General features: G+C 35.4%; 1 protein-coding gene across 1 annotated transcript in view; it reads left to right on the top strand.

Annotated features, from left to right (window-relative positions):
• The window catches only part of LOC131077588 (triacylglycerol lipase OBL1-like), a 33,789-nt gene extending 16,194 nt beyond the window's left edge, over positions 1–17,595 (top strand). Inside the window, exons 2-4 of the mRNA XM_059215480.1 lie at positions 15,225–15,409; positions 16,595–17,206; positions 17,335–17,595. Coding sequence (XP_059071463.1) covers positions 15,225–15,409; positions 16,595–17,206; positions 17,335–17,595 — 1,058 coding nt within the window. The remainder of the gene's footprint in view (positions 1–15,224; positions 15,410–16,594; positions 17,207–17,334) is intronic.
• The last annotated feature ends 325 nt before the right edge of the window (positions 17,596–17,920 follow it).

The raw sequence follows: 17,920 nt of genomic DNA, 5'->3' as shown, positions 1-17,920 counted from the left end.
TCGTGAGCTGCAAAAGCCAAGAATAATCAAACTGCCTCAATTCTAGCTACCGATGCAAAGGTTTCATTGTAATCAATTCCTTCTTTCTGAGAATATCACTTACACACTAGTCTTGCTTTATTTCTGACAACCTTACCATCTTCATTAAGTTTGTTTCTAAATACCCATTTGGTTCCAATTACATTTTTATCTTTAGGCCGGGGAACTAATGTCCAAGTATTATTTTTCTCAATTTGTCCTAATTCTTCTTCCATAGCTTTAATCCAAAATTTATCTTCACATGCCTCATTAATAGATGATGGTTCAATTTGAGAAATAAGACATACCTCTTCATTTGCCAATCTTCCTCTTGTCATAACTCATTTAAATTTGTTTCCAATTATCTAATCTTCAGAATGATTCAATCTTACATACCAGGGTGTCTTAGTTTGTTGTTGTTCTTCAATTACTGTGTAATCTTCTGATGATATTGGGGTAACTGGATCTTCATTTTGTACTGGTGGATTTAGTGTAGGTTCATTTGTCATAGTTTCTGTTGCCGGTTCAGAGTCTATATACCTTGAAGTTCCTCTGAATTGTTCATCAATCTTTACATTTGTGCTCTCAACAATTTTCTGCAATCTTTTGTTAAAACATCTATATGCCTTGCTCTTAGATGAATAACCAAGAAATATTCCTTCATCAATTCTAGAATCAAATTTGCCAATATACTCATCTCTTCTAGTGTAACATTTACTTCCAAAAATTCTAAAATACTTAAGAGTAGGAGTATTACCAAACCATAGTTCATCAGGGGTCTTACTGGTTTCACCTTTGATGTGAACTTTGTTGAATGTATAGACCGTTGTGCTAACTGCTTCTCTCCAATATACATGTGGTAGATTTGCTTTAGATAACATACTTCTTACTGCATCCAAGATAGTTATGTTTTTCCTTTCAACAACTCCATTCTGTTGTGGTGTCCGAGGTGGTGATAGTTGTCTTCTGATTCCATTCACTTCATAGAATACATTAAAGTCCTTAGATGTGAATTCTCCTCCTTGATCTGATCTTAAACATATGATTTTCTTATCGGTTTCATTTTCAACCATTGCTTTGAACAGTTTGAACTTTCCAAGTGCTTCTGATTTTTCTTTGAGAAAAGTAACCCAACACATTCTAGAATAATCATCAATAATTAGCATGAAATATCTACCACCTTGTAAGCTTTTAGTTCTAGCTAGACCACATAAATCAGTGTGAATCAAATCAAGAGCATTATTGGATTTTTCTGGAATACTTTTGAAACTAGCTCTAACTTGTTTTCCAAATTGACATTCCTTACAAATTGTATTATGAGGTTTTACAATTTTAGGTAGATCTCTAACTGCCTTAGAAGTACTGATTCTTACCATGCAATCAAAGTTTACATGACATAGTCTCTTATGCCATAACTAAATTTCATATATATGTGCAATCAAGCATGCCTTTTCACTGTTGTTCAAATGAAAGATATTACCTCTAGTCTAATTACCAGTTGCAATTTCCAAACCAGTTCTATTTATGATTTTGCATTTTCCATTTTTAAATTGTAACTGAAATCCCTTCTCAACTAATGGACCAACACTTAAAAGATTATGCTTTAATCCTTCAACATAGTAGACATTGTTAGTGTTATGCTTACCATCAAGAGATATTGAACCCTTACCTTTGATTGAACAGACTTTTTCATCTCCAAATCTTACTAAACCTCCATTGTATTCTTGAAAGTTCAAGAATTTACCTTTGTCTCCTATCATATGATGTGAGTATCCTGAGTCAATGATCCATTCATCCTTTACTTCAACTTTAGCTACTAGGGCTTGTTCTACCGGTTGAGCAGTAGGTGCCAGTTGATCTTCTGTTATAGCAACAAAAACCCATCCATTGTCTGTTGGATCCTCATCAGAATCATTAGTCACACCTTCATCAGCAATGTAATAGGATTTGTCTTTATTCTTCTTAAATCTGTATCTCTGATATTGTGGATTAGGCTTGTATGTCCTTCTAGCTTCTTCTCTTAGTCTAGCATGTCTATCAGGGCATCTCGAAGCCATATGACCAATCTTATTCTAGTTAAAACATTTAAAGGGTGCTTTACCTTCATACTTACTTCCAATAGGACCTTTTGGCATTTTCCTTGCAAATAGTGCTTCAAGTTCTTCAAGCTCTTCATTCTCCTTCCTAGTTTCTTCAAGTTCATTTGCATAAAAGGCTTTCCAATCTGATTTGTCAAATGATGGAGCAGATGATGTTGATGCTTTAAAGGCCAAATATGTCTTTATAGTAGTAATAGGACCAAACTCCTCAATTTCAAAAGCTGAAAGTTTTCCAATTAATGTATCCCTAGTTACTGATGTATTAGGCATTATTCTCAACTCATTTATAGCAGTAACCTTCATTTTATATGCTAGTGGCAATCCTCTTAATATTTTTGAAACAATTTCATCCTCACTCAAGGTTCCTCCACAACATTTAATACCCAAAACAATTTCATTTACTCTTTCCATAAAAGCAGAAATCCTTTCATCTTCTTCCATTTTCAGATGTTCATACCTAAGTCGGAAGCTTTCAAGTTTTTCAATCTTGACTGTGGAATCTCCTTCATTCAATGTTTCCAATTGATCCCAAATAGCTTTAGTAGTAGACCTATCTGATAATCCCATGATTTGTTGATCTGATAATGCACTCAAAAGTGCTTCTCTTGCTTTGCAATCATTCTCTTCATCTTTAGCTAATGTAGTTGGAGCAGTCTGACTAGCTACAATAGTAGTATAACCATTCTTTGTAACTTCCCAGATATCTTTACCAATGCAATTCAGATGTGTCTCCATCCTGATCTTCCATATCCCATAGTTGGTTCCATCAAGTTTAGGACTGTCCTTCCTGAAATAATTAGTAGTCATTGGATCTCCTCAAGTTGTTAAATTTTTGCAAAAAGAGGAATGCATAAAGTCATCCACAACACATAACACCAATATTTGTACGTGGAAACTCTGTAAAGGGAAAAACCATGGTGGGAAACCTTACCCACAATCAGATGATACTACTACATATAGTAAGTGTACATAAATGGGGTCTGCACATGCAGAAAGGCCAACAGCCTAGAGCTCACTGCTCAATCACAAAATGGGAGTCACACTGACTTCAGTTGGATGGTTAAATCCAATAAGAATCTACTGCACAAAATAGCATCTTGATATGCTAGATTCAGTATTGGTGTAATGCTGATATTCTTCCACAAAAACCTAACTTCACCTTCAAATGATGTCTTCGTGTATAGCTCCACTTAATCTCGCATATACCTTCTCACAATTCTTTTTCACATTCCACATTCGATCTTACAAATAAGATCTTACATTTATACCATAACCTAAGACCAATTTTAGTAGGTCGACTCTACAAGATATTACAATAAAAACATCTTACAAACAATATAATATCCGACGCAATAACCGATTAAACATGTTGGCTTAATGCATTTACAACAATAATAAATCATCTCCATAGCGTGCCATGCTGATCTGGAAAAGATAAACCTGTCGGTGTAACCCTAGGTTATCCTGGACCTATTTGCCAGTAAAAGGAAATATGCAAATATGATTATACCAATGATTAATTCTTCAAAACAAAGTGTCCACATGATGTTTTTGACATTACCAAGTGTCTTCCATATCATTCCAAGTGCTGGTGAACATTATATCCTGCCGGTGAATTGTATACCAGTAATTGTGCAATAGTTACTTGCTTGTCGATGAATGTTGCTGGATCTCCAAAGTGCTAGTGTTTTAGTAGGTGTTGACATCAATGACAAAACCATACCAAAATACCAACACAATGCTTATTCTAACTAATTGATTACATTCTAATTATCTATTACAATGATTTATATGATCCAAGGGGATCTTGTCGGCCCAAAAAAAAATCACAACCCGAAGAATAAGACCTAACATGCAAAACCAACAAGGTCGGCCTCTGCCAAAAAAATTCCTCTGGAAAATCCAAAGGATGAAGTGTAGATCATGGGAAAAGGTCAGCCACATGCCAAGGACCATTGTAATCAATGCTCAGGGATACACAAGCTATAGAAGGGATCTAGTAGGTCACCAATTCAAATAGGTCCAAACAACCGGTAACAGGAAATTTTTAACCGGTAATAGGAAATTGTCTCAGAAATCGGTAGCGATATCTTTCTAGAAAATGATCTAAATGCTCCAAGGTTTGGAAATAAGGAAGATGATCAAATCTTTACATAAAATCCAACTCCACGGGTTTTGGTGAGCCAAATTTAGGACACACAGAAAGAAATTTTGAAACTGTAAATAGAAAGGAAATATTTTTGGTTGATACAAGATTGCTATGAACCGAGGATGCTCCTGCATCAAACATCTGGGGTTGTTGAAAAAAAAGTGAGTCTCTCACTTGGTCGAGGTCATAGGAAAACCAAGGTAGTTTACCTCTTCTTGAGAAATCCAACATGAATCTTCAATTGGTCTGTCCTTCCACTTCACAAGATAATCCTTATATTGACTGCTCCAGGTACTATGGCCAATCCTACTATCCAAAATTTCTTCAATTTGATCTGGTTCCTTCTGGGGCAATTGTTTCTCCAAGTCTACAATATTGTCATCACTGAATTTTGGTTCATGATACTCATGAAGATCTGGAATGTTAAACACAAGTGAAATACTTAGACTATCTGGTAACTCCACTTCATATGCATTCCCAGAACATAACTTTCTCAAAATCTTGCAAGGTCCAAACTTTCTCATCTGCAATTTATTATAAGTTCCAACCGAGAATCTTTCTTTTCTCAAATATACCATCACTTCATTTCCAACTTCAAATTCCGTACGTATCCTTTTCTCATCTTCCTTCTCCTTATACTTTCTATCCATGTCCTCCAAATAATGCTTAACTTGAAAATGTAAGTCCATCATGTGATCTGCAAATTCTTCTACTTCTGACCTTCTCCAGTCTTCACTGCTAATATCTCTTAATTTTGATATACGTCTAGGATGCACTTCGATTACAATCTCAAAAGGTGTTCTTCTAGTACTTCTGTTTACTGAATTATTGTAGGCAAACTCTTCTTGTGCAAGAATCAAATCCCAACTTCTAGTTTTATCTCCAACTAAACATCTCGACAAATTTCCCAAGCTCCGGTTAACTACTTCTATCTTTCCATCACTCTGTGGATGAAAAATAGAACTAAACTTCAAATATGTCTTAATCTTCTTCCAAATTGCTCTACAAAAAAAGCCACCAAACTTAGTGTCTCTATTTAAAATTATGCTCTTAGGTAATCCATGCAATCTCACTACTTCCTTGAAAAATAGGTATGCTACATGTAATGCATTTGATGTCTTCTTACAAGGTATGAAATGAACCATCTTCGAGAATCTATCCACTAACACAAATATAGAATCATTCCCTCTCTGTGTTTTAGGAAATCCAAGTATGAAATCCATGCTTATATCCTCCCAAGGTCTTACCAGTACTGTCAAAGCCTTATACAATCCCAAAGTCTGACTACTACCCTTTGCAACTTGAAAAACTCTACAACTTTACACATATCTCCTAACATCCTTATGAATCTAGGGCCAAAAGTAATACTCTCTCACCAATGCTATTGTTTTGTCAATACCAAAATGTTTGGCTAATCCTCCAGTGTGTTTCTCCTTTATCAGATTCTCTCATAGAATTCTTAGGTATGCACAACTAAACCGGTTCTCTACATGCTCTCCAAGGTTTTGCAAAATCAAGGTCATCATCATACAAGGTCTTCATTTCCTCAAATCCTAATACGATCACTCTCATATCTGTCAACAAATTCCTTCTCCTACTCAATGCATCAGTAACTTTGTTATATTTCCCACTTCTATGCTTCAACACAAAGGTGTAACTTTGCAAAACTTCTACCCATCTCATATGTCTCTGATTTGACTTACTCTAACTATTTAAATACTGCAAATCTTGATGATTTGTATACAACAAAAACTCCTTAGGCAACAGGTAATGTCTCCACTTCTTCAAGGCTTGAACTATGGCATAAAACTCCTGATCATATACTGAATATCTCCTCCAGACATCATTCAATTTCTCACTGAAATAAGCTACCACTCTCCCTTCCTGACTCAAGACTGCTACTATTGTTGTTCCACTTGCATCACAATCCAATTGAAATACTTTATTAAAATCTAGTAAAGCCAACACAGGCTGCTCAGTCACTCTCTGTTTCAATAGCTCAAAATTTTTGTTTTCTCTAGTGGTCCACTTGAATTCCTTCTAATCTCCCCTCATGGTCTCAGTCATAGGGTTACAAACTAAAATAAAATTTCTGATGAACTTCCAGTAGAAACTAGCCAATCCATGAAATGATCTTACCTCTCCAATGCTTTTCGGTATAGGCTACTCAAAAATTGCTTTTACTTTCTCAAAGTCCATCTTCAAACCATCCTCAGACTTCACAAATCCCAAATAGACTAACTCATGCATCTTTCATGAAAGTACACTTCTTAATATTTATCAGCAACTTTTCTTCTCTCAACCTTTGCAAAACTTGTCTAAAATGCAACAAATGCTCCTCTTTTGTCTATTGAAAATCAGAATGTCATCCAAATACAAAATAACAAACTTACCTAATAATTTCTTCAATACCTCATTTATCAGCCTCATGAAATTACTCGGTGCATTAGTTAACCCAAAAGGCATCACCAACCATTCATACAGTCCTTCATTTGTCTTGAATGTTGTCTTCTACTCATCCCTTTCTCTGATCCCGATTTGATGATATCCACTCTTCAAATCTATCTTTGTAAAGTATTTGGCTCCACTCAAACAATCCATCATGTCATCCATCCTAGGGAAAGGAAACCGGTATTTCACTATGATCTTATTTATTGCTCTGGAATTAGTACACATTCTCCATTCTCCATTATTATTAGATGCCAATACTTTTGGTACTACACAAGGGCTCATAATTTCTCTGGTCAAACCTTTATTCAACAACTCCTACACTTGTCTATTCAATTCTTCATTCTCTGCTGGTGTCATCTGGTGTGCAACTTTTTTAGGGAAACTAGCTTCAAGAACCAGGTCCATGCAATGACTGATACTTCTCATGGGTGGCAATCCATCAGGCACATTATCTAAAGTGATGTCTTCATATTCTATTAGGAAATATTCTAGCATTCGTACAAATTTCATTTTTCAAAGGTTCCTCCAAGGGAAACAAGGTTTGCTTCATCCCATTGGCCACAATAGTGTATGTATTCCTCCTCCCATCATATATTGCCTGTCTATCAAACTGCCAAGGTCTACGCACCACGAGATGAAAAATATCCATAGGCATAATATCACATAGGACTTCATCATGATAATTCCCAATTTTCAATTTCACCAAACATTTCTCACTTACTAACAACTTATGTTCATCCTGAATCCATGTTGTCTAATAAGGCTTAGGGTGTTTCAATCTTTCCAAATTCAACTTATTCACCATCTCTTCTGAAACAAGATTATCTGAACTACCACTATCAATAACAACTTTACAACACTTACCAAATACCTTACATCTGGTCTTGAACAAATTCTTCCTTTGCAAGGGATCTTCATCTCTCCTAGTATGATGCAAAGCTCTCCTCATCATCAACAGTTCTCCATCTTCCATTTTATTATCTGATCCAGTGGGGTTTTCTTCCACCACTACTACTCTTCCAATATTCTCTATCTTCTTATACTCGAAAGCACGATTTCCTTCTCCTCCACACTTAAAGAAAGTTCCTCTAAATATTCTTTTGTCTTGTCTTCCAAAATTATCATTCCAGTAGCCATCTAGTTCTCTCCTCCGGTATAAATTTCTATCATCTTTCCAGTGTAAATTAGCTTATTTGCTCACTTCCTTGTTCTTGTTCTGATCTATATAGGTTCCTCTACCTTCGGTATATCCTCATCCTCCTTGATATCTACCTGCAAAAAACCTTCCACCTCTGCCTCTTTGCCTCTGCTCATGTCTTTTGTATAAGTTCTTTTCAGCCTTTAGGGCATACTAGTAAGCCTCTTCAACACTCTATAATTTGATCAAACTGAGTTCATCTTCTATAGACACTCGCAATCCATTCAAATATATTGCAACTTGTTCAACTTCATCATCAACATGTCTGGATCTGATATTCAACTTGTAAAATGCTTCGGTGTATTCCTTCACACTAGATTCCTTCTATCTCAATTTCTACAACTTCTAGAATAGATTCACTTGATAATCAACTGGCATAAACTTTAACTTCAACTTAGCAACCATCTGATCCCATGTCTTGATCTTCTCTTTACCTCTTCTATGTCTATCAACCTGCAAATGTTCCCACCAAAGAGATACATGACCTTTCAACTGGGTATAGGCATATTTCACCTTCCTTTCTTCTGCAGTGTTTTGAAAATCAAAATAATTCTCCAACTCTGAGATTCAATCCATCAATTCATCTGATACCACTTAAAGAAGTCATCGGTTAGGAGGTAGCTCAAAGAGATCAATTCAGATTAGTCAGCAAGAGTAAACACAATGGAAACACAGGGACATGATGGAGGCAATGCAAAATAGATTTAATTATAACATGAAAATCGATTACAACCAACCGGTAACAACCTGTTAGGATTTCCAACAGATCCGAAGCAAATATGAACTAACAATTATATGCAGATTTAAATACAAAAGATAAAGGAATAAAACATGACACATAGATTTAACGTGGTTCACCCAGAATGGGTTACGTCCACCATACACAGCCCTCCAATCTTTCTTATTATCCATCAAAAACAATACATCAACATCACCATGCCTTAAGCATCCCAACCGCTTATAACATGCATTTTTAGGGAACCAAACAAAGTCGGCCTTTTTAGGGTTTTATTACAATGTCGGTACTAAGTGTATAGTACTTTGTTGATCAGTCGCCACATATCAACAATCTCCCACTTGGAGATTGATCAGGCTCCACACCAAACAATCTCCCACTTGGAGACTAATACTAGACAACACCACTGTACTTGCAGCATCTGTTGGATAAAACACTTGGAATTGACTGGTATAAATTCCACAATTATCAATCAAGAAGACCAACAAAAACTAATGAGGAAATTAGCTTCTCCTGTGGAACTGCCTTCATGAACATATCAGCAGGATTCTCACTTGTGTGAATCTTCTCAAGCTGTAACTGACGCTCCTCCAAAACAATCCAGATGAAGTGGTACCTGAGCTGAATGTGCTTTGTCCTTGAATGAAAAGAAGAGTTCTTCGCAAGATGAATGGAACTCTAGCTATTAGTATACAATGGGCTATCCTCCTGTGTCTGACCCAATTACTCTAGAAAATATTGTAACCAAATCATCTCCTTGCTGGCTTCTATAGCAGCAACATACTCAGCTTCAGTGGTTGAAAGTGCAACAACCTTTTGCAGCCTAGAAATCCAACTGACTACAGTTCCTCCTATAGTAAAAACATACCCTGTAGTACTCCTTCGTGAATCAATATCACCTGCCATATCAGAGTCAACAAATCCACACACAACAGCATTAGATCCTTTGAAACATAATGCCTTCGTACTAGTTCCTTTCAAATACCGAAGAATCCATTTCATAGCATTCCAATGTTCCATACCCGGATTACTCATAAACCTGCTCACAACTCCCATTGCATGTGCAATATCTGGCCTTGTGCATACCATTGCATACATCAGACTGCCAACAACTGATGAATACAGGATGTTAGACATTTTATTTACCTCTTCCTGTGCCTTTGGGAACATCTCCTTATTCAATTTGAAATGACTAGCCAAAGGTGTACTAACTGCTTTTCCATCCTACATGTTAAATATTTTCAACACCTTCTTTATATACTCACTTTGGGACAAATTCAAGGTTCTATTTTTCTTTTCCCGTGTAATCCTCATACCGAGAATTTTCTTAGCTGCACCCAAATCCTTCATAGAAAATGACCTGACTAATTTATGTTTAAGATCATTTATATGTTGCATGTTAGACCCAGCAACAAGCATGTCCTCAACATAAAGCAACAGGATAGTATAACGGCCATTATCCAATCTCTTAAAATATACACAATGATCGGAATGACATCAATGATAACCGTGTTTAGCCATGAAACTATCAAATTCTAAATACCATTGTCGGGGTGCTTGCTTTAGGCCATACAAACTTTTCTTCAACCTGCACACCAAGTTCTTCTTACCTTTGACCTCATATCTCTGTGGTTGCAACATGTAAATTTCCTCCTCCAAATCTTCATGGAGAAAAGTTGTTTTGACATCTAATTGTTCAAGATGTAAATCATCTGCAGCCACAAGACTAAGTACAGTTCTAATTGAAGTCATTTTTACAACTAGAAAAAATATTTCATCATAATCTATACCCTTTTTCTATGCAAAACCTTTTACCACAAGTCTAGAGTTATAAACCCATTTGTTAGGCAAAGCTCTTTTTTCTATAGGTGAAGGGACTAAGTCCCAAGTCTTATTTTTCATCAAGGAGTCCATCTCCTCTTTCATGCTTAGCTCCCACTGTTGTTTGGCATCCACCTACATTGCTTCTTCATATTCTTCTGGTGCACTAGAATCAGTTAATAAAATAGAATACAAAGAAGGAGAAAATATTTCAGGGGGTCTACTTAACCTTGTAGAATGTCTAACACTTGCAGGAGTTTGTGGGACAAACTGTTGTTGCTAAGCATCAGGTACCTGTGACATTTCATTTTCAGGAATCTCATCCAACACCACATATTCGTGTTTGTCATGTTCATGCTTCTTTTCCTGCATCTGTTCTTTATACATGACCTTCTCATTGAATATAACATCTCTACTTAAAATTATTTTCTTATTTTTAAAATCCCATAATCGATAGCCATATTCATCTATCCCATATCCAATGAAGGTACATTTATGAGATTTAGCATCAAGCTTGGTTCTATTTTCTTTATCAACATGGACAAAAGCTTCACAACCAAAAGTTTTCAGAAAAGAATAATTTACCTTTTTACCAGTCCATGCCTCCTTTGGATTACCACCATCCAATAGGGTTGAAGGTCCTCTATTTATCAAATAGACAACAGTATGTACAACATCTACTCAAATATGTAAGGGCAATCCAACATGCAATCTCATGCTCCTCGTGCGTTCCATGATAGTCCTATTCATTCTCTCTGACACACCATTTTCCAGTGGAGTTCCTGGAACTGTCTTCTGCTTTTGAATCCCATTTAAGGATTAGTAATCTTCAAATGCTTTGCTGCAAAACTCACCTCCATTATCCGATCTAAGACACTTCAACTTTTTTTCTGTCTCATTCTCAACCAAAGCTTTCCATTTCTTTAAAGTTTCAAAAACATTTGATTTTTGTTTTAGGAAATATACCCATGTTTTTCTGGTTGAGTCATCAATAAAAATAACATAATAACAAGAGCCACTAAGAGATGTTACTTGAACCGGTCCCCATACATCTGAATGCACAAGCTCTAACTTCTCACTCTTCTTCTCTTTCCCAACCATGATAAATCTGACTCTTTTCTGTTTACCATAAACACGGTTTTCACAGAACTCTAAATCAATCTTCTTTAGTCTTGGCAATAGATTTTTGGAGTGAAGGATTTTCATCCCTTTCTCACTCGTGTGCCCAAGCCTATGGTGCCACATTATCGAATATGTTCTTGCAACATCTATTGTTGTTGTCCTTGCATTAACTTTATCTGTAGCAGCTAAGGTAGAGTAAGTGTTACCAGTACACAGATATAATGTGCCTACCTTCGCACCTTTAGCTACTACTAATGATCCTTTAGTGACCTTCTAGATACTATCTGAGAAGGTAACTATGCAACCTTCACTACCTAGTTGCCTGCAGAAATTAAATTTCTTGTTAAATTAGGAACATGTCTTACCTCCTACAGAAATCAGTCATTTGCATTCTGCAACTTGATCTTTATCTTTCCTTTTCCAACAATTTGATAGGGCTCATCATCACCCAAATATACCTATCCAAAATCACCTTGAACATAATCTAGAAAATATTTTCTATGGGGTGTAGCATGAAATGAAGCCCCAGAATCTATTACCTAGGAATCATTAACATTATCCAAACATAAGATTAAAAAGTATCTTGTAAAGTATTACTTGCAATATTAGCTTCCTTACTGTCATTTTCATTTTTGTCTCCTTCTTTGTTTTTTTCAAGACCAACAGTCTTTCTTTAGATGACCAAGCTTTTCGTAGTACCAGCAATCTTTCTTTCCTCTAGATTGAGAGCGTCCTTTCTTTGACTTCCCTCGTGACTTCTCATTGCCAAGGCCTTTTCCTCTTTCCTTTGATCTTCCTTTGTTCTCCACATTCAAAACACTCCTTGATGATGTTGAAGTCTCACCTGTGCTTTTCCTTCCCATTTCCTCGCTTAGGATAACACCAACAATATCATCAAATATCAAAGTATTTTTACTAGAGACAAAGTTACTTACAGCCATAACCAAGCTATTCTAGCTTTCTAGCAAATAACATAAAATCAAGAGAGCCCTAACCTCTTCTGCAAAGGTAATTTTTACCGAAGACAATTGACTGGTAATTGTATTAAATTCATTTAAGTGCTCCACTATAGATCCTCCCTCACTCATTTTGAAATTAAACAACTGCTTCATAAGAAATACCTTATTTGAAGCCGAGGGTTTCTCATACAACTTATCCAATGTTACCATCAAATCTATAGTCGTTTTTGCTTCTGTTATATTGAATGCTACAGATGGTGCAAGGCACAATCGAATGGATCCTAGTGCCTTTCTATCTAAAATGTCCCACTCTTCATCTGACATTGTGGTCACTTTCTTTGCCTTTCCTTCCAACGGCCACCACAAATTTTTTTGACACAGGTAATCCTCCATCTGCATTTTCCATAACTAATAATTCTGGTCATTAAACTTTTCAACCTTGAATTTGGAATCCTCCATTGCTCCCACTCAAATCTGAGAGTCCTACCAATTTACATAAAACCTCACTCTGATACCAATTGTTAGGATTTCAAGTAGATCCGAAACAAATATGAACTAACAATTATATACAGATTTAAATACAAAAGATAAAGGAATAAAATACGACACAGATAACACAGAGATTTAACGTGGTTCGCCCAGAATGGGTTACGTCCACCATACACAGCCGTCCAATCTTTCTTATTATCCAACAAAAATAATACATCAACATCACCATGCCTTAAGAATCCCAGCAGCTTATAGCATGCGTTTTTAGGGCACCAAACAAAGTCGGACATTTTAGGGTTTTATTACAATGTCGTTTTTCATCAACAAAAACCATCCAAAAGTTTTTTCCTTAGGGGCTGTTGCCCCTAAACCCCCGCCACGAGCTACCGCTCGCGTTCCTGGGGCCTGGCCCAACCCCGGACCCCGACGAGGATACGTGCTGAGTGTACAGTACTTTGCTGATCAATCACCACATATCAACACAACTGGGTTATAGAGATTGGCTCATCGACCCTCTAAAACATGCTCAAAGTAAAGAATAGGTCACAATCAGGATGTCAAATCTTAAGATCTATCTTCTATGCTTAGTCTAACTACTTGATTACATTCTAATGATCTATTACAATGATTTATATGATCCAAGGGGATCTGATTGGCCCATAAAAAGATCACAACTCGAAGAATAAGACCTAATGTGCAAAACCAACATGGTCGGCCTCTGCCAAAGAAATTCCTCTAGAAAATCCAAAGGATGAAGTGTAGACCATGGGAAAAGTTTGTCCACATTGCAAGGAACTTTAGAATCAACACTCAGGGATTCTAAAGATATGGAAGGGATCCAGTAGGTCACCAATGCAAATAGGTCCAGGCAACCAGTAACAGGGAACTGTAAACTAGTAACAGGAAACTGTCTTGAAAACCAGTAGCGATATCTTGCCGGAAAATGATGCAAATGCTCCAAGGTTTGGAAATAAGGAAGATGATCAAGTCTTCAAGTAAAATCCAACTCCACAGGTTCCAGTTAGCCAAATCTGGGACACACAAAAAGAAATGCTGAAACTGCAAATAGAAAGCAAAACAAGAATAAAATATTTTTGGTTGATGCAAAATTTCCATGAACTGGGGATGCTCCCGCATCAATGAAAAAGATGCATTGTCAAGACCCCAAAGTGATATAAGGTTTTGTAGAAGGTAGGAATAAAGGCGTCCTTAGGGATTATGGAGCGGAATTCAAAATTGATGATATTTTCATTGCAGAAATCACTAGGTTGTCAATAGAGGGGAAGAGATTTTATAGAGAGCACAAGGCAATGAAGGAAGCCCTAGCTGACAAGCATAGTGGAGGAGTCATGGTGAGGAAGATGGCTAATGGGGGATATAAAAAAAATATTTGTTGAGCCTATGGGCCAATATGACAAAGGTCATCATGAGGTACCATACCTTAGATGGGAAACATGCAAGTATTTTCTCCTATCATTTTATTATTTTAATTCACTTTAGACATGATAGGAAGATTTCTCTACCATTTTATCTTCTTCTTCTCTAGAGAATGGGCTTGCTAAAAATGCTAAAAATAATGATAAACCTTTGTTACATGAGGGGCTTATTCTCCTTATCATGTAATATGCTAAAATGAATGAGGTTAAACCTTCCCCAATTCACAAAATTGATTCCAACCTGAAACCCTCGTCTAGCCCTGATGTACATGTGGTGTTGGACACCAAATATGAGGATGAAAAGGGGTTAGGTGAGATGGCCATGGACTAGTGTGATATTCATGTGTCTAATGATGACCCAGAGTATTCACCCTCCAAGGAAAAGGGCCCCCCCAGAACACTACGTTGGGCACTAAAAGTAGTAGAAAAATCCCTAGATTTGTAGCTAAAATGTACAAAACCCCACCTTCCAAAGCCCAAGAGATGAGACATTACAAATCTAAAAGACAAAGTGTGGAAAGAGGTGGATACACAGGACAAAGAGGAAGAAGAGATAAAGTTGGATATTCCCCTTAATATGGACTAGATTGACCTCAAGAATAGTGAAAATATTGAAGTGGATATCAATACTCTTTTGGCTAATTCCACATCTAGCCAAGAGAAATGTTTTTGTAGGGTTATTAGTCTTCTCCACAAACAGGGCATAAAAGAGATCATTAACACATTCATTGAGAACCCCATGCTAGATAAAATTGATAAGATGCTGGAAATGACTCACAATTTGACTGAAGATGTGAAGCTTATGAAAAATGAACACGAAGCCAGAATTGTCAAGTTGGAGAAGGGTATGAACGAGTTAAAAGGCAATCTCAGGGCTTTGGTGGATATCCATAAAGAAACCATGAATAACAATACCGATGGTCTCAAAAAAGTAAATGAAAAAATCACTATTCATATAGCCCAGCCACTTAGTAGCATTTCACCATCAACTGTTAAATCCATAAAGAAGAATCTGGAAAAGAATGGACATAGGGATCAAAAATATGGGTTTCTACAAGACCATCTTCCAAAACTAGGAGCAAGAATCGAGAGATAACTTACACGAGGAGCATCTTGTAGGAGCTCTAAGGAATCAACAAAAGTATCATTAAGAAAAATTATGAGCTTATGTAAGCTCTTGGTTAGTTTTTTGGTAGGATTGCCCAGGTTTCACTGTTATTTCTTTGTTGGGCTCTATGGGGTGTTTCCCCTATTTTTGTCTTTGTTGGGCTTAGGATATTTCACTTTTGTTTAGCTTTTTTATTTTGGATTTAGGTTTCGGGCCCTTGTAAAACCCATTTTTATTTTAATCAAAAACATTATCACTTCAAAAAATTTAATTGCTTAACCTAAAAAAATGCCTCATCAATTGCATTTAGATAGTGGATATGTGAAATTTGATCATAAATACATTCTAGAAAAATAATTTCTATAATTTAGAAACTTAAAAATCATGCATTTTAACTTTTTTTTAAAAAAGGAAAAAAATCAAAAGAAAAAAATATCAATTCTAATTGGTGAGAAAAAAATGAATAATAACGAGCTAACAAAAAGTGATTGTTCCAATAGTCCTACCCTAAGGGCAAGTACTAATAATCTAAATGGAGATAAAATCAATCATTAGTTTTAAACCGCAGCTTATCAAAACTAAAATTTGTCCATATACACATTATTTGATCTACCTACTTTTATTAGGTGTATTTAATTAATTAAAAAAAAGGGGAGTACAATATTATAACATTGAAACATTATCAATTCCTTTCATGTTTAAAATTTGATTTAATACTTTTAACTAAATACCTCTTATAATAAAAGATAATAAATTTGGACTCTTTTCCCAAACACATTTTAAATATTCTTTTGGCTTAGTGTATGTTGACAATCTCTTAATTTATTGCTATTTTTTAAATAATGTGGGAGAGAATTTATGTCAATCTTTCATGTCTTTATTATAACCTCACTATTAATTGCACCAATTCTTTGTATACATATTTTCAAAAGTAGGTAATATCTTTATGTTAGTTGCATATGGTGAATACTAATATGTTGATGTGGGTAACTTACAGATCACTTGTAGAAGAAATCTACACAAGCATTTGTATTATGTGACAAAGAAATTGATGTCAAGTTAATACTGGTAGCCTTTAGAGGAACACAATTATTTGATGCAGATGATTACATAACAGATTTAGATTTCTCTTGGTATGAGTATCCCCAAATAGGAAAGGTCCATTTAGGATTTCTAGAAGGTTTCGATCTAGCAAATCGTTCAATTGATAAGAAATACTCACATCATTTGGAAACACAAGACATCAACAAACCTCTAGCCTATTTTGTACTATGTCAAAAGTTAAAAAACCTTTTACAAATCCACAAAAATGCAAAATTCATTGTGACAGGTCATAGTATAGGAGGAGCCTTAGCTATATTATTTTTAGCAATGCTATTTGTGAATCAGGAGGATAAGTTGTTACAAAAGCTATTGGCTATTTATACATTTGGACAACCTAGAGTTGGTGATAAAGCATTTGTAGATTTCATGGATAGTAAACTAAATCAACCCACACCTAGATATTTTAGAGTTGTATATTCTAATGACCTTATTCCAAGATTACCTTTCGATGATGGCCTATTCAAGTATAAGCACTTTGGAGTATGTCTTTACTACAACTGCTTTTATCATCAAAAGGTATTGAAATTACTATTTAATTTTGTAATACTCATAATTATTTTTTAAGATTGGTGATATCCATTAAATTTTAGTAAGATTGTCTCTATGGATTTCATATATTATTTTGTTAAAAATTGTTATTGTAGAATCTTGTGGAAGCTCCAAATAGAGACCTCTCACTGCTGTTTTTCATACCCATAAGAATAACTACCATATGGGAATTGTTACACTGCTTCATACTACATTACATTAAGGGAGAGAGCTTTAAGGAGACCGCACTTTCTATTATCTCCAGAATATTTGGAATTTTGGTTCCAGGAATTTCAGCACATAGTCTAGTAAATTACATTAATTCAATAAGATTGGGTCCTCCTAGATTGAATCCAACTTTGAGTAATGCAAAATGATAATATATCTCATTCAAAGGATGAAGTCTTATTATTACGAATGGTTAAATACAAATGTCTCTTCATACTGAAAGAAACATATTCACTTTCAAACTATCTTTTAATGGGTTTTTAATTATTTAGAAAATATTATTATGGAGTTAGTATATTCAAATCGTCTTATTAGATTTATAGAAAAACATGTTAGTAGTATATCCATCGATTGAAATATTTCTTATAGAAAATAATTTAAATAAGATTTAACAAAATTTTAAAAGTTGTGAGTTATGTTTTTGTTTTTTATATTTTAATGAGTGACTAGTCTAAATGGATGTTTCTTGATATT

The sequence above is a fragment of the Cryptomeria japonica genome, unplaced genomic scaffold, assembly GCF_030272615.1.
Source record: "Cryptomeria japonica unplaced genomic scaffold, Sugi_1.0 HiC_scaffold_158, whole genome shotgun sequence".
In the NCBI taxonomy this organism is placed as follows: domain Eukaryota; kingdom Viridiplantae; phylum Streptophyta; class Pinopsida; order Cupressales; family Cupressaceae; genus Cryptomeria; species Cryptomeria japonica.
This window is presented reverse-complemented; position numbering and strand designations above follow the sequence as displayed.